Source organism: Lygodium microphyllum, chromosome 11 (assembly GCF_053477565.2).
Source record: "Lygodium microphyllum isolate KBCC chromosome 11, Lygodium_microphyllum_v1.1.10, whole genome shotgun sequence".
NCBI classification, from domain to species: Eukaryota; Viridiplantae; Streptophyta; class Polypodiopsida; order Schizaeales; family Lygodiaceae; genus Lygodium; species Lygodium microphyllum.
The window spans coordinates 100001176-100023027 of NC_141145.1; the positions used below are offsets into that span (position 1 = coordinate 100001176).

The 21852-nt window shown below is 42.8% G+C and overlaps 1 protein-coding gene across 2 annotated transcripts in view; it reads left to right on the plus strand.

The window, feature by feature from the left end:
* NRPA2 (nuclear RNA polymerase A2) overlaps nt 1-21852 on the plus strand; it is an 87475-nt gene that overhangs the window by 30530 nt on the left and 35093 nt on the right. For both annotated transcript variants that reach the window (XM_087687910.1, XM_087687911.1), the window contains exons 15-16: nt 15139-15266; nt 15344-15423. In XM_087687910.1, coding sequence (XP_087544036.1) covers nt 15139-15266; nt 15344-15423 — 208 coding nt within the window. The remainder of the gene's footprint in view (nt 1-15138; nt 15267-15343; nt 15424-21852) is intronic.

The following is a 21852-nucleotide window of genomic DNA, read 5'->3' on the forward strand; positions in this document are numbered from 1 at the left end:
AAGCATAAACTGAACATAACATAGTTAGGGTTAGGTAACTTAGAGATAATGAATATAGTGAAGATCATAAATGAATGAATTCGTATAATACAATGCTCATGTAGAAAACACACTATGTAAGGAATATTGTACCCCAAACTCGTGTTTGGAGGATTGAGGCAGAGGTAATGAGTTGGAGAGTGTCATAGTCTTGATGGATCCTGAAATGCAGCAAAGCAGTCTCTGAAGATGTTTGGCAGCAGTAAACCCAGTAGTATGGATGTGGAATAGTGATAGATATGTAGAGGAGAGAGAGAACTACAAAATACAGCCTCCAAGGATTGGGTGACATGCAGGAGAGCAGTAGGAAGTGATAAACGCAGTGGGAAGTGTCAAACGCAGCCTTACTGCAGCAAAATGCGTGCTCTAGGTACAACATCCTTTCAGCTTGTGGAACGTGACGCTGCCTTGGTTGTCTATAAGTGTGCATTGGACCAGAGTGATGAAGATGCAATTTTGTATTTAGCGAGCCTTTGATGATATGGAGCATATCGAGGGTGTACTTTCACACCTGAAGAAGAGGTCTACCAGCCCTTGCATCACCATCCAGTACTCCTTCCAAGGTCGATAGTCTCTTTGATGGTCTCTTCTCCCTTGCAAGTGATAGCAAATTATGAGTTGTCGATGACTGTGATGCTTTGCTGCTTTGTTGGAGTGGTTGCCAGCAGTTGGAGATGACACAGAAGCAACACATGTAGATGATGTGGGCTGCTAGACTGTAATGCAAGCTCCTGGAGGGTAAGCAACAGCTGGTGACAACTCATGGGGGTGAGAATTGTCAAGGGGAGGTTGGAAACATGTGTTGGATGGGTATAAGCAATGTCTGGCAGCTTCTACCAAGATATTCTCCACAAATGGGGTAGGGCTAGCGAAGGTAGATCACTCAAAATCTGCAACAAATTAGGGTTTATATATGGGACACTAAAACTCTTTCGAATTGCTCCTAGTTTAAAAGGATGGTTAAAGTTTATTAATTAAGTTGAGTTTTGGGGTTTAATGAAAGCTAATGGTAATTTAGCTTAACAGCCCCTCTCAAGCCTAAATCTAGAACCAGAAAGGGACTGTAAACAAGCCTAAGCACTTTTTCTTTCTTTTTTTTGAGGCATCTCACCACAAAGCATCTAGGGCATTAGGCAAAAGGGTGCACATCGGCTGCTTTGTGACCTACCAAGATTATAGAGACGATGATTATCTTACGAAGGGAGGCTAAGTAATGACGTATATTCCCCCACTTGATCAGTAGGTAGTGTAATGAGCTTGCATCAATTGCCATTTTTAGCCAAGGCCAAGAACATTTTAAAGCATTCAACACTTTTGATTTGTTTCTCAAAGCGTAGGTCCAATAATGATGAGTCATATTATCAATGAAGGTAACAAAGTACAAGTATCATTCAATGGATTTGACATGCATAGTCCCACAAACATCACTATGCACAAGTTGTAATTTCTTATTAGCGCGCATAGATCCACATTTGGGAAATCAAGCATGATGCATTTTGCCAAGTATACAACTTTCACATATAGTGTGAGTAGGTGCTTTTAATGGAGGGCAAGCAAACAATGAAAATAGGCCACTCCAAAATCATAATGTATCCAAATCAAATGAATCTCATGATGTATCTCCATGCAACGGATACCATTCTAGATCATCCTACAATTGTAATGTCTATTGTTGGTACCAATGATATAGCCAAGGGGACAAACTTCTATGTCATTTGCTTACATCCTATTTTAGTCAGACCACACACTTATGAGTATGATAGGGGATTCAGAGGGGGCAATCTTATTTTGTAATCACATTGCTAATGATAGTGGCAATAAACGACTATACATCAAGATGGGATTTGTTAGCATATTTATGTGTAGGCATATAATGAGGTCTATGAGTGTGGATGGATAAGGATGGATAAGGTGGCAATCAACGAGGCCAGATACAAATGTGTGATATATCCCATAAGCAAAGACAAGTGAGTGTCTCAAGCTGAAAAAGCTATAAAATCATGTATTTGCTTAATCATATATCAATATTATTTTCTTGCATACATTCTTATAATGAATGGGTCTCTCTCATATCCTCCATAATTTCTTCAAAAGTCGACCATTCCAAAGATCTTGGATAGTCAGTACTATAGCATTGGTTGATTGATCGCTTTGGTCAATATGTTTGCAAATTTATCTGATGAAGGCACAAACTCTAGGCATATGGTATCTAGCTCAACTTGCTCTTTGGTGAAATGGAAATGCATTGTAACACACCGCATTCGAGGTGTAATGGTAGTGTTACTAGCTAGTGCAATCACACTTTGGTTGTCATATTAGAGGACAATTAGTACAACACATGTGAATTGAAGAGCCGCTAGTAAGCTCCTTAAGTAGATGGCCTTGGTGGTACCATCAAAGAGAGCCCTAACTCAGACTTGGCTGTGGAAGTTACCACTATCTCTTGCTTATAGTTGGCCCAAGAAATGGGAGCCTATCCAAAATAAAGATGTAGCCACCATGGGAACGTTGGGTGTTAAGATCAATGAGGATCTCCTGCCCAATCATAATTTGTGTACCCGTACAAAGATAAACCAAAACCATAAGTCAGATCATAAGAATAGGTACATCTCAACTATCTTAAAACATAAAGACATGCAATCCAGTGTGACATCCTTAGTGTAGTGAAATACTAACTGAGAAAACTAACTAAGTATTCTAAATTTGACCTAATTTGAATTAACTAAAGTAATTTTCCACATTGTATGAGAAAGTGACAAGCTGTATGCCTACACCTAGGGGGATACTTGAGAGTATTGAGAACACTATAGAAGTAAAACAAGGATATCCACTTTCAATCACACTATTTGAACTATACATAGATAAGATGTTCGACTACATTGATAGGGGAGGTGGAGTCGGAGCTAGCTAAGTTGAAGTGTTAATATGAATACTATTATTTGTTGATGATGTTGTACTTATTTTAGACTCATTAGAAGGCTTGTAGTGTCAGATGCATTACATATCTTTTGCAAAGATAAGAGATCTCATAATGAATCTAGGGAAAGCCAAAGTTATGGTATTCAACATTTTGGCAACATGGGTGACCCGATCTATGTATCCGTTCAAATGTGGGGGATATACAATGGAGTATGTGAGAGGATATGTATACTTGGGAGTGACTTTCTTTGGCATGAGACTTTCATTGAGAGGGGTAGTTGAGGCTTGGCTAGCGTGAGGCTATGCAACACTAGGGGCCTTGGAGAGCTAGTGCACCCATATTCAGCTACATGAACTTTGCACTAAGCTATGATTATTTGACACTCTAGTCACACCTACTCTTTTGTATGAGTTGAGGCTTGGGGTTCCAGCCTATATCACAGATGATTAAGGTGGCTCACTAATTAGATTGGCCTAGAGAGAGACCATTATGATAGTTGGAACCGCATGGTTATGGAGACACTCTTTCGAGTAATGACTATCTTACACAAGATATAGAAGCTCTCGACAATAGATATCTGAGAGTGTCTTTGACCTCCTTAGACAGCTACCAGAGGCAGGTAAGAGGGAATGTTGGTACTTACATATAACAACTTGGATGAGCTTACATGGACTAAACATCAATTGGTGTCCTACACTTCCTCTTAGTCATGTAAGCTGAATTCAGCCATTTGAAGAGCTCGATACATAGTGGAGATGCAATGGTCAGTGATGGTGATGGCAGATCGAGAGAAAAATGGGAGCAGCAATAGAGAGTAGTGGAGTGAGAGAGATGCATGATGTGTGGATACAATAGAGTGTACCTCTTTTAGGTTTTTGAGATAGATATATAAAAGTACAAGTGCTAAGGGTGTGTTCATACCCATGTACATATAAAAGGCATCATGGCCCTTTATTCCCAACAACCTTCCACCAAAAGGCAGTGTGCCGTAAGGTTGAGGAAAAGAATCAACTAAGTCTAAGTATGTACAAAGTTGAAAGACATGTACTATCCAACTCCCATCATCTATCGGCAATGAGCAAACCTCTTTGTTAGAAGGCCCCTTGTGAGAAGATTTGTAGGTTTATCATTTGTATGTACCTTGACAAGCTCAATTCTTTTGTTATCAAGTACATCCTTGATAAAGTGATACTTCACCTGCATGTGCTTCGTCTTTGCATGAAAGATGGGGTTCCATGCTAACATGATTGCACTCTGACTATCACAGTGGAGGATGGGGATCTTGGTAATTCCAAACTCTTCCATTGGACATGAAAGCCATAAAGCCTCCTTGCATGCCTCAATGGTAGCCACATACTTTGTCTCTGTAGTAGACAATGCAACACACTTTTGTAGCTTGTAGATCTAGGAAACTGCTCCCTCTATGAAGGTGAATACATACCATGAAGCAGTCTTTCTGCAGTTAGTATGACCAGCGTTAACAGCTGGCGATTCAGCTTGCAAGTTTGAATTAACAGCTTGTTATTCAAATGGTTCAGCATGCTGTCCTGCCTGTTTCGGCTGTTCTAATGGCACATTTTCTTGTTGAAGTTGTGATATAAAATGGGCAGCTTCTTGTTGATCAATTTGAGCATCATTCCTTGCATTTATAGGGCCATTTGCAGCAGGTATTTGTTGTTGTAGAGCGGGCACTCTTTACTGTCCTATAGGTATCTCTTCTCAGAACACAACTCTTTTGACTTTCTAAGTTTTTTCGGGCTGTTTATGGATGCAATCTTCTTGGAAGATAATGTCATTGTTGCGTATAATTTTCCTTTTCTCGAGATCCCATAACCTATATCCCATTTCACCCTAGTCACCATATCCTAGGAAAATGCATTTACAGGACTTTGGCTCCAATTTGTTGGATTGTTCCTTGGCACTTGTGCATGTGCATAGATGCCTCGTAGCCAATTACTCTCAAGTGTACATATGAAAGTGGCTTGGTTGATCACGCTTCTCGAGGGACTCTCCTCCCCAAAGATATGTTTAGTGATCGAATTATCAAGTGTATGGCTGTCATAACAACCTTTGCTCAAAATCCATGGGGTAACATAGTATAAGACCACATGGTACGGACCTTCTCCTGAATAGTCCTATTCATATGCTCTACAACAACGTTTTGGGGTGGATTAGAAGGGGTAGTGAGCTCCCTCTTTATCCCTTTGCTGTCACAAAAGGCTTGAAAGGCTTTTTCATCTATTCCCCACCATTGTTAGAGTGAAGATACTTCAATGTCTTGTTGGTCATATTTTCAGCAAGTGCTAGAAAAATTTTAAACTTATCTAATGTTTGGTCTTTACGATGGGTCGGATAAACCCACACTTTGCGTGTGGCATCATTAACAAACGTGAGAAAATATTTCTCCCCCCCCTAGAGGCAACCCTAGCATCTCACATACATTTGAATATACCAACTCTAAGAGTGAAGACTTTAACAAAAGAGACTTTTTATGTGACGTTTGAGCATGCTTACCAAATATACAATGATCACAATGGTCAAAATCGGCATACCTCAAACACGGCAAATAAGCCAACGAGAAAGCACTTTTATTCCAATTTGACTCATGTGTCTCGATTGGCCATGCCACGAAGACACACTTGGCTGCTTGGTTACGGTGACAACATGGTCATGCACACTAGATACATGTAATGGATATAGAGTGTCACTCTTAGAGCCTTTAGCGGCGATTCTAAATTCCTTACATATCTTCTATTTGCCATCTCCAAAAGTGGTGTGATAGCCTTCATCATCTAGCTGCCTTGTGCTTATCAAGCTTTTCTTGAGTTGGGGCACATGCCTCACATTATGCAAGGTAAACACTGAATCATGCTGAAATGCCAACTGCACATTACCAATCCTTGTAATGTCACATTTGCAGTTGTTTCCCAAGTGGACAACACCATATCTACCACCACTGTAGTTAGAAAGCCACTCACAGTGTGGTGTCACATGGAATGAGGCACCTGAAACAAGAATCCAAGTGTGCTTGTCATAATTAGAATTTGCAATCAATGACTGTGCACTAAAAGAAGAAGCAAAGAGTACATATCCTTTTTTGCCACAATGATGGCACACTACATTTTTTTCACGAGACTTGCTGTGTGCTTTATTTTCAGACGTGCCCTGTGTTGGGATCCACCTCTAGTATGTAATGCATTTGAAGACTTACTTGCTGAATTATTTTGCCGATTTAGCTCTTTTATGAGTAAAGAATTTGACATGGACGGTTAAAAGCCCCAAAATTTCTTTGTCAAATTGCTCAAATTGCATCAGACATAACTCTCGAGTAGATTCCACAATCCAATTTTGCCAAAATTTCACAAATTTTGCAAAAGCCCCAAAATTTACTTGGGGTCCAATGTGCTCAATTTGCATAGAAATTGTACTGCAAGTGCATATCAAGACCAAATTTGACTCAAGCTTTGCAAATTTTGCAAAAGCGCTAAGTTGCACAAGATTCAATGTGTCAAAATTTCAGGAAATTGTACTTGTCATTGTACAATTTCCACAAATACATGAAAAGTCCCAATTTCTGAAACCCGAATACACACAAAGGTGGAGGCTGAAAACAGTTTTTCTCTTCTTAGTTGTGTAAGCCAAAAAGAACTCTCATACAAAGAAATAAAAGAACCCTATATATGGGTCTCAAACCAAACTCAACTAACTAAGGTGGCATACTAACTGAACCACGAACTAGAGTAGATAAGGATAGCTGTCATCTAGCTATTATTCATGGGCGGTGTACCAACCGCAATGCAAATTTCACAATTTTTTCTCAGCTGAGTAAAATCTCTGAGCATATGTCGGAAGTCCCAAATTATGGGAGTAGATTCATGCACAATCGTTGATATTCATCAAACTATGCTTACGCGTACATGACAGCCCACAAAAATTGCCAAAGGATGAACTTGGAAATTGTCGTCGAAGCTGTCGCTTGATTGACGACCTGCTGCACGTGACCTACGCTCAACGTGTGCCTAAACTGTTGCTAGGGGAAGCGTGCTTGCAGTAACCGATGCTTTTAGCCCGATGCACAATGGAGATGCAATGGTCAGCGATGGCAATGGTAGATCGAGAGAAAAATGTAAGAAGCAGTAGAGAGTAGTAGAGTGAGAGATGCGCGATGTGTGGGTACAATAGTGTACCTCTTTTAGGTTTTTGAGATAGATATATAAAAGTACAAGTGCTAAGGGTGTGTTCACACCCGTGCACATATAAAAGGCAAGGTGGCCTTTTAGTCCCAACTCCATTAGGGTCGATATTTGGAGAGTTGAGATAGGGGACTTAAATCCAATTGCCTCTCCCTCTAGGACTGAAGATGGAGTTGTGGGAGCCAGTTTCTACAACTATCTAAGGATGGATTTATTGACTGACCATAGTTAATGGACACGCCTCTCCCATGATATGTGGGCTGCGATTGGACAGAGACACACCTCTTCCCACCAGCTAAGGACATAGACATGTAGATAGATAGATTCCCTTGCAGAGGATAAGATATGCCAGCTCTATGTGATAGAGAGCCTAAGATGAGGAGTATTGCATATGAAAATGTATAGTGTCCTATGACATGAGGGAGATATCATTGCCTCGTGTGAGGACAATCGATTGCTTTTCTGTGTCATGGAGTATGATGATAAGAGATGCCTAGGGCTTTTCCTACTAGAGCTCTGAGGGCTTTCAATTGCTTTGCTGTGTCATGGAGTATGATGATAAGAGATGCCTAGGGCTTTTCCTACTAGAGTTCCAGAGGTGCTGCATAACACTACTATGAGACAAGAGACTAGCTCACCCAAAGGGACCTAAGCACAAAGCAATGATGGATTTCTGCCAGAGATCAGATTCCACATGCGCTACTAGTTCAGCAGGCAGAGTCATCTCGCCGGACTGTATCTACCCCTGCGCTGCAGAGTCAGACTAGACAAGGTCATTGCTCTTTGCTGAGCATGGAGACATCACCCACCTGGTAGGCAATGGAGGGGCCCATATAGCTAGATCAGGGCCATCATTGGGAGGCGTAGGAGACTCACACCTCCACACGCCAGCAAAGTGGCCTTGGACCACATCATAGTTGGGATCATGTGCTGGCCTTGAGATTTAGAGAGGAGCTATTGTAGCTATATACATTTGGACATACAATCTTTATACTTAAGAGTCCTTAGATGTTTAGATGTTAGCCTTATACTAGGATGCATTTTTCTTTCACTTAATGATGATATGATATTGGACATCAATGTACTTTGGTCTTGTCTCATAGCCTACATTGGCCTTTTGCGGAGGTTAATACACCTCTATATGTGGGTGTGTGTGTCTCGTTTTTTCGTAAAAAGTAATTGTATTAATTACGAAAAAAATACAAGATTACTTGATTACAAGATACATGACGACAATCCAAGCCATTATGTGAAGAGGTTCTAAGTACTACAAGTTATAATGTCATGGCAAGGATGCGGAGGAAATTGCCATATGCCAGGGACGGAGGTCCTGCGTAGAGAGCAAATCAGAACGATGGAGAAGAGCTAACTGCCAATACAAGAGGCCCTTAAGCCTCACAATATGCCGCTGAACATTATAGGCGGAGTCAAACAGAAAAGCATTCCGAATGGTCCAGTTATGCCAACAGCCCCAGTATCGAAGAAAGTGATACATGAGCTTCATATGTGGCTGTGCGGGAGTAGGGTATTTGGGCTGGCCAAAAACCCAATCAAAGGGGCGCAGGGTGATACCAACCACCCCGCGCCAAACAGCCGACAAAAATAACCAGACTTTCTTAGCGACGGGGCAAGAAATAAATCGGTGGCGGGCGGATTCCATAGTAGTGGTGCAAAAGAAACAGGTGCCATTGGAGATTCGTCGCTTGGAAAGAGCCGAAGCAAGCGGAAGACCCCCAATCATCACTCTCCAAAGAAAGACTTTATATTTAAAGGGTGTCTTGTTCAACCAGCCCTCCATCACAGTTGCCCTCCACCATGACCGGGATTTACACAATCCCCATAAAGCATTCGCTTTAGTAACTAGCCATTGATGATCTTTAATCAGAAGATGATACACTTGGTTAGCAGAAGCTTTGCTCAAATTCAGCCGGCCTTGTAGGTCCCAATCCTGCCAGGGATGATCCGAAGCAAGAGCAGGAAAGGGTTGTCTGCTCTGGAGCACCGTCAAAAGCTGTTCCCATAAAGGCCTATATCCACGAGGGATCCTGAAAAGCCTCCTAGCTGTACGAAACGATATAAGCACATTGCGACTGGCAAGGGTGGCATCCGCAACCGAAGACAAACCCAAACGTGCCATCCGGTTGAATTGTGGTCTAAGCTCATGTTTACCTTTCCACGAAAGTAAACGCGAGACTGCCAGTAATTCCAATTGAAAAGAGTTAGTAGCCAAGCGATCCTCCGTTGGATGCCACTGAGCCTTTTGAAGGACGTGTTTCCAGGAACATACCAAATGAGTAAGCAACGATGAAGAAGAACTGGAGAACCGCGAATCAGCATTAAGAACATGCCACCAAGAACTCTGGATTTGGGTATTGCCATGCAGAAGCCCATGGCCCTCAAGGAAATAACGGGCTATAGCGACCCACGGATGATGATCCGAGCACATGGCGCGGAAAAGAGACCAACGAAGTGCCTGCATGTGAGTTTGGGCATCTAAAATAGCTCCGCCACCCATGCGTTTGGGGGTGCACGCATGCGACCACGAGATCCAGGAAATACCTGCATGCAATGAGTCCTTCTTCCATAGCATGAAGCGAATAGACTGAGTAAGAGCATTCAGAGTCGTTGTAGTCCAGGGCAACAATGGCAAGAAATATGTGAGCATTGGCAACATAATTATCTGGGCTACTTTGAGGCGAACATGGAAGGGCCAGGCCTGAGACTTCCAATACATAAACTTAGCCACCATTTTTTGAGAAATCCACTGCAGAAGCTGCTTTGGGGGAACATCAACACCCAAAGGGTATCCAAGATGCCTGACAATGGAGCCACGAGGAACAACCACACCCTGCCAGTCCAAGGACTGCAAATCCGACTCCGTGCAGCTTAGCATGGCTGATTTGAGCGCATTGATACGAAGGCCTGACGCCTGACCAAAGAGACCCCAAACATCCAATGCTTTTCGAAGGTTATCCTTGTCCGCACGCAAAATCATAAAGGTATCATCCGCCAGGGATTGGTTAATGAAGTGCTGTCCTGTAGGAAGCAACAGTCCGGCCAACTGAGAAGAGGCGGCCATATGTGATAACATGGAAAGAACTGGATGTGTTGCAAGGGCAAAGAATAAAGGGCTCAAAGGGCACCCCTGTCTGACAGAACGGGCAAGGACAAATGGCTCAGTAACACCTCTGTTCAGTATGACTCGCGAAGACGCCGCAGCACAAATAGTGTAGATTAGACGAGACATCCGAGCACCAAAGCCCATAGCAGACATAAGTTCAGCAACGAAAGACCAGTCGAGATAGTCAAAAGCCTTTTCCAGGTCCAGTTGAATCAGTACTACCTCCTGATTAGAATGCCTGGCATAATCAATGGCCAATTGGGCATTCAAAACATTGTGTAGAATATTTCGGCCCTTAATGAAACCATACTGGAGAGGGTGCACAAGGGCAGGGAGATGCTTATGGAGCCGATTCGCCATTACTTTGGAAAAGATTTTGTACATTGAACCCATCAAAGAAATTGGGCGCCACTGTGTCAACTTAGATGGCGAAGGAACTTTTGGAAACAGTTTAATAAGTCCTTGTTTCCATGAGGGAGGCATGATCTCCGTTTCCCACACCTGCTGAAACAAAGCCTGCAATGGTTTCGCCAGTTGGGTAGCGAAAGCTTCAAAGAACTCATTGGTGAGACCATCCCAACCCGGACTTTTATCTTTGGGCAAGTGTAACAAGACGTCCATAACCTCTACCTCACCAATATCTGACTCCATAGTAGCTTGCATGTCCTGCGGAAGCTGATTGCGGACCAGGTCATAAAAAACCGAACGGGCTTGAGTAATTTGGGCTGAAGGTGGAGAAGCGGAACCGAGAAGGTCACGGAAATAATTCCTGCACATATGCACAATAGTCTGTGGATCCAGGATAAGGTGGCCTTCTGCATCCTCGAGTCTGGTCATATTCTCTCGAGCAGGAGAGGCATGGAGATCTCGAAAGAACTTATGGGCCTGACTTGCACTATCTTGCAAAGTCTCTGTCAGATGTTGCAATTTGGCCTGCTGATACGATTTTAACTGAAATTCTTTAATAAGATCGGCCACCCGCATGGCCAGTGCAAGCAAAAATGCATCATCCGGAGTGTCCACCAGCAGGGAGCGAACCAAAACCAGCAGGTCCTCCGTTGCCTGTCGACGGCGCCGACAAAGAGATGCATGATAGATCCCATACTGCCGAGCAACCCGCTGCACATTAGAGAGCAATCTTTCAAATGACGCAGTGCCCTGAGAGGAAAAGTCCAAGAAGAATCTGTCAAGCAATTGCTGCATATAGCCCTGAAAAATTGCATGCTTCAAGTAGGACGAGTTGAAACGCAAAGGGAGTCTCTCCAGAAATTGCTTGAAAGGTGCAATGGGTTGTGCAAGCAACTCGAACTGCAGAGGGAAATGGTCCGACAAGGCATATTGCTGCAACACTTTTATTTCGAGCATCTCAGGCAGAAAATCATCATTCTGCATGATATATATACGGTCCAACCGCGACCATGTTGTTGCATACTGGGCCGAATGGAAAGTAAATCCTGTAGAAGACGGGTGTAGCCAGGACCAGAGATCTTGCTTAAGAACAGCAAGAGCCAACTCATGCCACATATGACTTTCCGGCGCATCCATTACCGAGTGCTCCGATGTGGACTGGGAAGAATCAACACACATATTGAAATCCCCCATGAAGAAGCCCCGTCTGCCAAGTGACAAGGAAGTCTGCAAAGTCTGCCAAAGCTCCCGGCGAGATAACGAATCATTCGGAGCATAGAGGCCAAGTAACCATAAGATTTCCCCTTCGAATAAAATTTCAACCACCAAAAAGCGGCCATGAACATCATTTTTAATAAGAACATGTTGATATTTGGCATGTACAATCATGAGCACACCCGAATAATGCATGGCCTGTGTTCCTACATAGAACAAATGAAAGCCATGGCAATCCACAACTTTTCCGGCGTCACCGTGACTCTTGTGCTCAACAGCGCACAGGACATCCCACTGATTCTCATACAATGCAGTCCACATGGCATGTTGCTTGTGTCGAGAACAAACTCCTCGCACATTCCACGTGGCTATTTTCATGTGTATGCAAAACACAATCAGGTACGAGGCACAGCTTGCCTCGATTTGACTTTGTCGGCGAGAATGTCCAGGACTCCCTCATCCAAGAAATCCGCCAACACCGCAAAAGAGTTCTGAGGACCAGATTTGGAAGTAGACGGCATATCTGCTTGCTTGGGGTTGGAACGTGGATAACGACGGTCCCACGGGGTAATGACGTTGCCTCTGGTATCAAAAGCCAGCTTTGCAGGTGGACCCTTTAGACGATCCGAATACATTTTCCTGGCGGGCTGAGGACGGGGGGCTGAGGAAACCATAGCAGGAGCAGAGCGCTCGGAAGACAACATTTCCTTCCTGCGCATATATGTACGCATGGAATCTTGTGAGGTAGTAGGCACAGTACTCTCCATGCCAGCAACAATCCTGTTGCCTTTTTTTGCACGTACTTCAACCCAATCAGTGGCACGGGAATCCAGACCCGAAACCTGTTGTTTACCTTTGGCCAGAACTTGGGGCGGGTGGATAATATCCAGCGACGGAGCATCACACACCATATCTTCCATGGGCGGAGCAACATGGCTCGCATCTGAAATGTGTTGCTGCTCTGGGCATTCAGCCATAAAGTGCCCCAACTGTCCACAGGAAAAGCAATGGCCTGCAAAATTGCCCCATTTCAAACGAAAGTGTAACGGATGCATGCCAGAGCAATTGAGGCGTAACCAAGCAGGCCTTTTCCTTGCAGTATCCTATAACATGCACAAGTGGTTGCGATTCACAGCCCTGAGACTGGGAGGGACCAGAACCGTGCCCACAGCGGCCATAGCATCCTTCAATAGCGGCCAATAAACAGCTGGACAATTTTCCACTTCTACCCACACAGGGCATTCACGTTGCAGGAGGCGCTGAAAATCTGCCATCGGGCGCCATGGAACCACATGAACCAACCGACGATCAAAAAACAAAGGCAATTTAGACATGAGAGCAGCACGGTGCGTCTCAGTTTTCAAGAGGACCTCAAAAAAACCTCGGGACCCAACAAAAATCTCTTCAACACATTCCCCTTGTAGCAGACTCTGCAGCCATTGGCGATTACGGGAAAGCAGCGGGATTCGACCAGTGAAGAAGAGTATCACAGCGCGATCATAAAACACCGAAAAGGAGCGTAGGACAGTTTTTGGGTCGACGGTAGCTTCCAGAACATCGTCAGGTGCAGAGTTAGAGAAGGCTTCCTGATTATGTTGAACATATTCGCCAAGTAGAGTGTTGGCAAATTCCAGCAGATGCTCCTAGTCCACCTCCTGAGAGTCCACAGAATCCGAAGCAACCTGCGCATAGGAACGATCCTGAATAACACCTATCTCTTCCGAGGTATGCTTGGTACGTTTACCCGCAGGCTGGATGTCAGGACCCGGGGGCATCTCTTCAGTGCACGGAACCATATCCTCCGGTTCCTCAGCATCATAATCCGGGCCAAGTGCTGCCACCGTTTGGTCTATGAAATCCAGATCCAAACCAGCCATCTTGTATGACGAGCTGATCTCGAAGGAGGACTGACGCACAGTGCAGATCACTGTCGGCTGAGGTAGAAATCTGCACCCCTGTAAGCTGGTTTCGCACACGGCGGAGGACGACCCTCGGGACGTCACACGAACAGGTTGCAGGCGTTAAAAGTCTGGGGCGACCACCACGGTGGCTGACTGGCGAGGGCAGCGTCTCTCAGGCGTCGACGGGGCCACAGCCACACTGACGCAGAGGAAACGAGCACAGGCAGCGCAGTTGGGCGGTCGTCAGGCGAGCTGGATCCGACAGGCACAGGCAAACAGGGGCGGGACAGGCGGGCAAGCTCCAGGCGTCGACGGTGAACACTGTCAGGGTGCGCAGGTCAGGCAAGGGCAGGGACAGGACTAGGCTACGTGGCGACGGGGCATCCTGGTTCGTGGGCGACGGGGCGCGCAGGCGACGGGGCGTGCAGGCAACGGGGCGCTCAGGCGACAGGACGCGCAGGCGACGGGGCACCCAGGCGCCGGGGCGCGACGGGGCACTCAGACGACGGGGCGCGCAGGCAACGGGGCGCTCAGGCGACGGGGCGCGGTCCATCATCTTCTCTCTCTCTCTCTCTCTCTCTCTCTCTCTTTGGGTGTGTGTGTCTCTCTCTCTCTCTCTCTCTCTCTCTCTCTTTGCAGTTGTATAGTGACATGGGACAGCCATTTTCTAGCTCCTGTCCCAGTCCCTTACTGATACCACAGTCTGAGTCTTGTCCCCTTGTGAGCCCCTTCTCACAGTGACACAAGATGGCTATTCCCAGTGCTCACCCCTTTCCCTGTTCCCGTCCCCAAATCATGTCCCATGTCACTATGCTTTAGTGCTAGCTTGCAGTTCTTTTGCACTGTGACAGGTCATGCTTGGTAGTTGCGATCAAATTCCTCCTTTATTAGTTCAGAAATCCTTGTTTTGAACCTGAATAGTGCATGCCTGTCAGTGCCTTATATAGTAGAGGCATGGAAATAGAATGTAAGCATGTAATGACATTTCTGCTGTTACTGAGTGTTCCAGGACTTGCATTTTCATGGGGTTGATGTGTTTAGTGTTCTCTCAGATTTCCTAGATCCCCTTGTGTTATCACAAGACCAGGTGTTGTCTCATCGTTACTGAAGTCAGTCTTCTCTGATTAACAGTAGTTCATTATTGATGGTCTCACATACTTGGTTGATATACTGGTTGCTGCTTTACACATGCAAGTTGAGAATGTCTTCTACAACTGTGCAGAGAATTGTACTTTAACCAGTTCAATCAAAGCTAGATTATTTCTCATTGAAAGACTGAGTAATAAATATATTTTGCTCAGTGTTTGGTGAGTCTTGAGAATTGGATTGATTGTGTTACAGTCAACTGGATTTACAATAGTTGCAGAAAGACTCAACTTTTTAAGATACATGTCACATTTTCGATCCATACATAGAGGAGCATTTTTTCAAACTCTTCGGACTACCACTGTTAGAAAATTGCTACCGGAGTAAGTTAACTTCTATGCTTGCATTTGCTAGCATTCTGGTGATTTAAGTTGTCCTCTCACGTTCAGTGTTTTTTCAGATCTTGGGGGTTCTTATGTCCTGTGCATACGCCTGATGGAACTCCTTGCGGACTGCTTAACCATTTGACATCAGCATGTAGTGAGTGTTCACTAACTCTATTGCTTTCTTATCTGTAATGGGTTCAACTGTTTTGTTATCCAATTGTGTCTTCTAAAAGAGTTCTACTGCCTGCGACATGTGAACATCAATGTTTTCTTCCATTTAAATCAGAAGAGGCATATGGAATTGAATGCATGTGCCATAATAAGGGATTGCACTATTCTTGGCTATGTTTGCAATGCTGAAGTACATTTGGAGCTTATGTCTCTTCTCCAGGAGCCTTCCTTTTCAGTATTTGAAGGCCTTCACCCTAAAGGACATTACAAACGCTTTGTTATATTTAGTGACTGCAGAATTTGGCTAAGTGTAAGTAATCTAAGCCAATCTTGAGTAGTCAATCGTGAGTATTTGGATTTTGTAATTAGTGCAATCTTGCTGTCAATACAGATAAAGAGAAAGTAGCTACGAGTACCTCATCATTCTCAAGGTTCTTCTGAGGAATAAACAAGAAGTTCTCGGCCTGTGGTTAGAGCGGAAAAAGTACAATCCATGTGTCATGCATGGTCCATTAAGACTCGGGAGAAAAGGAATTGAGCTTGTCCATAGACGTATAGTAAGATTTGATAACTAGTATGAGCAGCAACAGGTCATTTCTGATGTTCGTATTAAACAATTGACAGTGTTCAAGCTGTAGATAGCTTTGTATGAAGGATATATTTCAGTTGGAGTATACCCATTTGATCATATCAAATATTTTAGTGCCAAATCCAGGTTTTACAATTACTTGGAAGAAAAAAAAGACGCGAAACTAAAATAAATTGTTGAGAATGTGCATATAAGAAGGTATCCATCTGCAGCTTTGCCTTAATGGGGCTGCATGCATTCACAAAAGACACCTTAGATACTAGCAATCACAATAGATAAAAAGACAGCCTTCTATATCAAATACGGAAGGAGACCAGAGATTCTTATGCTCAAAACAATAAACATGAATGTATGCATCCACAGCTTAGGCTATATGGGGGAGCTGTACGCCTTCACAAAAGACACCTTAGATACTAGCAATTACCAATAGATAGAAAGTCAGCCTTCTATATCAAATACTGAAGGAGACTACAGATTCTTATGCTCCTAACAAATCAGCAATATCTTTTGAGCAGTACGAGTAAATTGATCATACCATCATTTTAGTGTTGAGCTCAAGTTTTCGTTTTTTCTGAGTGAAGTCAGACTTTCTACATTACTTGGATATAGAAAGGAAAAAAGTAAACGATGATTTAAATGAAGAAGTCATAGACCATTCATAGAAGATATCTTGGACCCTAAAAGTGTCCAGTGGGTCTAGCAGATAACCCCCAGATGAAAAAAGGAAGATGCATAGGATTCATTTGCTGAAAACAAACAAGCAATATCATTTGTGTATCTTAGCTGATGAAAACTGATGCTTATGCAGCTTCAGCATGATGTAGGGAAGCTTGTACAATGTGGCAGTGATAAAAATCAGCCATTTTATTGATCAACACATGGTTTAGCTTTCTGATTGAAAGTGAAATTGGGAGCAACTGCCCTATAGTTCATGACACATGAATGCTTGCTTGTTGCACATGTTTGACAGTTATCTGATGATGCTTGTTCCTTGTTGACCACTTCATGTAGTCCGAAGCTCTTGATAATTCTTAACCAATGATAAATATTTTTCTAGAGAGGAAAATTCTATAATGAAACCTTAGAGAAAAATCCCCTTGAAGTGAAAGTATGAGGTACAAAGGCAGCCTTGTAAAGAGCAATTAAGTGTATCATGAAGCACCCATGCCAGCATGAAAGCATCTCTCATCATCCTCTTGGAACCGCCTTATATACTTGCCTTGCCAGCTCCCATGGAGAGCATGCTTATGATATGTATCTAAATCCGAGGAAAAAGTCTTTGTAGTGTAAATGTCCTGGAGATCAATAGCATGGCTATTCCTTGTATATTCATTTTATTGGTTATTTTAGTGCCAAAATCAAGTTCCTTTTTTGTCCCCAAGAAAGCATCCAAGTTTTTCCATTACTTGAAGCAGAATTGAAATCAAGAAAATAACATTGTTTGATGAACATAGATTGGAAATAAGATTCCCGTTACAGTGCAGCCTAACAAAGCTGTGGCGGGAAGCATGAATAAGTAGGTACTTCAATTACTCGGAATAGAAGGGAAGGCAAGAAAATTAAAATTAGTTGATGAACTTGTCCTCTGAATGAAGCCCTTCAGCTAGAGCTCAGCCTGATTGAAGCCTTAGGCATGAAAGACACCTTAGATCCCAAGAGTCACTAATAGGTTCAATAGATAGCTATACAGATTAAAGAAAGTTAGAATTTGCCAATCTTGAGTAGTGCCCAATGTAATTCGTTTGGTGTGGATACTTATTAATGTTAAGGTAGGGTGTGTATGCCTAGTGTCTTAGGACATTAAAGTAGGGACACTGGGCTCTAGAGTAAGTAAACCGAACTCCAGTCAGTTGATGGAAGGTTGGTTGGGTCAACCCTTGCCCTAAACATTAGTTGCACTTTCACTCTGTCTTTCAGTTCGGCAAGTACACACTACTTTTTTTAACTTCAGCTCACACACTATCACTATCTCTCAGTTCAGCAAGTACACTCTACTTTTTTTAACTTCAGCTCACACACTATCACTATCTCTCGTTTCTCTCTTTTCTAGAGCTGGTGCCATTTCTCACATTTGGTTTGAGAGCAGCTTCTGTGCATGGATCCCAAACAGCCATTGTTAGCCGCCTGGTATTGCTCGTCATGTTGCCACCAGCTCTTAGCCTAGGGGAGGAGCAAGGAGGGGCTGCCCAAGCCAGGTTCACCCATTGCCATACTTGCACCCAGCAGCATCAATGCTTCCCTGTCCTCTTGCGCACCACCAACAGTCTGCTTGTGCTGCCAGCAGCTGTGCTTGCTCCACTAGTACCTGTGTTGATTAGTTTGCCAATTGTGTTGTGTCTTGTGCTGCCTACATGCTTCCTTTGCCAACTTGCCAAGTGTCACCATTGCGCCTCTTGCTCCACAATCGCTACCACCTGCCTTGACTTGTTGCAAACTTGCCGTCTTGCTATGCTCTTGCTTGCAACACCGCTCACCATGTCGGCAGCTCAAGCCACTGTATTAGTTGCACTAGATGCCACTTGTTTGGTCCATTGTGAGGTCTAACCTGCCATGTCAGCTGTGCAGCCAACTCAGCCCATTTTCCAACAAGTTCCGAACTCTATGCGTGCATATTGACGCACCCAACATTCGGGGAATTTGCCCGATTTGCAATGCTACGTGTGAACCAACACCGGAAATGCAAACATACCACAATTTCTTTGAGATTTGTGCAAGAAACTTGGGGCTTTTGAGTTTTTTGGCTTTAAAAAGCATCACAAGGTGCATTACAGTTGGTGGTTACTGTCAGCATGTGTCCCACGGCAACATTTCAACAGAATCTCAGATTGTAAGGTATATATTTTCTCAATTTCTTAAAATTTTGAGAAGAAATTTGGGGTTTTTGCTTGACACGCATTCAAAGATAGGGAACAAGCATTAGAGCTGCATTATCTTGGTGTGTATGTCAGATTTTCATAGTGAATTTTGGGGATGTTCAATAAAAATTAGTAAGTTTTAGCATTAAATTGTTGTAAATTGTCTTTTGGGCAAGTGTCTCGAGATGAGTGCAGCACAGCATTGTATCACTATAAATTGCAAGCTGAGTACTGATTTGTACAATTTTGGGCACAATTGTGAAGAATTGTGATAGTTTGAAAGTTTGGTACTTGCATTCTATTGGGGTAAAGGCACTTGTGCCTAACTGCTCATGTATTCATTATAGTGACAATACCCGCACACTTGTACATTGTAGATGGTGAGTGCCCATCATTGTCAGTTTATTCTTTATTCTTTCAATGACATTTGAATAAGGGAAGGCTGATCACACATTGTGACTATTGGAGTTCTCGCATACGATGTCTCTCTCTCTTGCTCTCTTGCTCCATTTGCCATATCTCTTACTTCCGTTTGTGTGCTTTCACTCGGGCTCTACCTTTCAATTTGTATTAGAGCCAATCATTTGAGGAGCTTCTTCATCCTTTGCTTCAGCTCGGATTCAAAGCTTCAACTCAAGGTTTCATGGTAGCCATTCTTTCTTTCTCTTGAGGTATGCATTGGGTCTTTCCTTCTTCCGGCTTGTTCGAGCTTGCTTTGTACTCGTTGAGGAGCTTCCCGAGGCTTAGTTGAGTCTTTTTGAGTGCTTATTGAGTTGAGGAGTAGCCATTTTATCCATTTTGAGTGGATATAGAGCATACTGTAAAACTTGTGGATAGCTATGGTACCTTGATAACACAGTTGTATTTTGGCTATAACTTTTGTATACGGTATTGGATTTAGGTGTTCCATAGCTAGAAACAAAAAGCATGATGAGAGCTACAGATCTAGGCACTCATAGACTTGGTTTTGTGTAGTTTTTTGTTCTTTGTTTTACGTAGAATAAAACAATTCTTATTTGGACGGCAAACAATGAATTTCATAATGCATGCTTGATGATTCGGGGATGTTATTTTGGTGCATGCATGGTATGGTTATGCTTTTGGGATTGATTTGAGTTTGAAGTAGCTTAGATTTTACTGTCATTTTAGCACTGTAATAATAGGGCAGCAAGCATTTATCGGCGAAAAACTTATGCCTAATGCTCATTGATTCTTGATGGGATACTCAGTGGATGTGTTGCTACTCCGGTCATTATGTATACTTCCCGATATGCTATGACATGCTTTTGAGCTAAGATTTGGGCTCTGTTACATTGATCTTGGATATGGTTATATGCCTTGGTTACTTTAGTAGCTTATGCTGTTACGGGCTTGAAGAATCTATTGGGTTTTATGCTCTCAACTTATGCTTCATGTATCTTGGATACTTGGATGCCATGCATTTGATGTTTTGAGCTTGCATTGCTTATTTGACATTTGATTTTGTTCTAGTGGGAGTTATTTGTGCTACTTTGGATGTTACATAGAGCTTTGGATTTATACAGTTGAGCTTGAGCTTTCATCGAGATCGTGGGACACGTACTTCGTGTACATGCTCTCTTGATATATATTGGATGCAGTTATGCTACAATAGGTTGATTTGATCACTTGACACTTATGTCTATTAGTATGTTATTAGTGATATTTATATGCTTTTAGGTTATATATTGAGCTTTGCTTAGTGGGTTATGCATTTTGCAGCTCTCCTCTCTTTACTCCAAGATCTCCTATTTGCATGATGTCTATACCTACCGCATGTATGGTTATTGACACATTGCAATTGTGATAGCCTTTAGTACTGGTTGTTCTTGGTCTTTCTTTCTTGGTTGCTCACACCTGGTTATTAGCATATTGTTGCAGTTAATTATAGTAGCATGTCATTTTAGTCTTATGTATTCTATCTAAGGGCAATCACTTGGATTTTATAGTTACTTGATTACAGTTAGTGAATAGCTCATTCTTTGGCAATTTCTCTTACTCAGCCCTTGATTTAATTGTGATTTTGGGGTTGTTTTGTTGTCATTTACAACAACCTGTTTGTCTTGCATTGTGCTTTCATGTCTTGCATTATGGCTGGTGGGTCGAATGATAGTGCTATCTTTAACATTGAGAAGTTGGATGGCTTAAATTACAGCTATTGGAAGGCACAAATATGATAGGTTCTAGTGTAAAAATTGCAGACTAAGCCATTGAGATGTAAGGGTATAAAGCTCGAACGCTGTGATGCAAAGGATTGGGTTGAATTGGATGATGTAAATCTACAATCATTTTGTCACTCTCTAAGCAAGTCTACTATAATGTTATCTTTGATAGACAAACAACATGGGAGTTACATGATAAGTTTTGTAATGTCTATGATAAGCAAAGCCTTGCCTCTCAGATATATTGCTTGAAGCAACTCATGGACCTTTGCAAGGAGAGGACCTCCATGGATGGCCAGTTAAATGAGTTTCATTCTATTTTCAATCACTTGTCTTTGCAAGGAATTGAATTGAAGGACAAATTTTCTCCCTTGTTTTTGCTCGTTACATTGCTCGAGTCATGGGACACATTTCGTACTATTATGTGTGTAAATATGATTACTGATAAGTTGAAATTGTAGGATGTAGATTGTGTGCTTTTGAATAAAGAGGTTAATGGAAAAAATATCGATACTATCGGTACCTCTCATGCTTTGATAGTCAGAGGTAAAGATGGTGGGAGCAGTAATGATTGCTATGAGAGAGACTCTCAGAAGTGTCGTGCTCAGTCACGTGGACATCTCATAGTAAGTCTTGTGGCCGTAAGTTCACATTGACTTGTCACTATTGTGGAAAGCAGGGTTATATTCGGCCATAGTACCATAAAATGCGCAATGACTAGCGTAAAGAAAAGAGAAAGGATAAAGTGTAGAAAATGAATAATAATCACAATATTGTCCCTAGCAAGT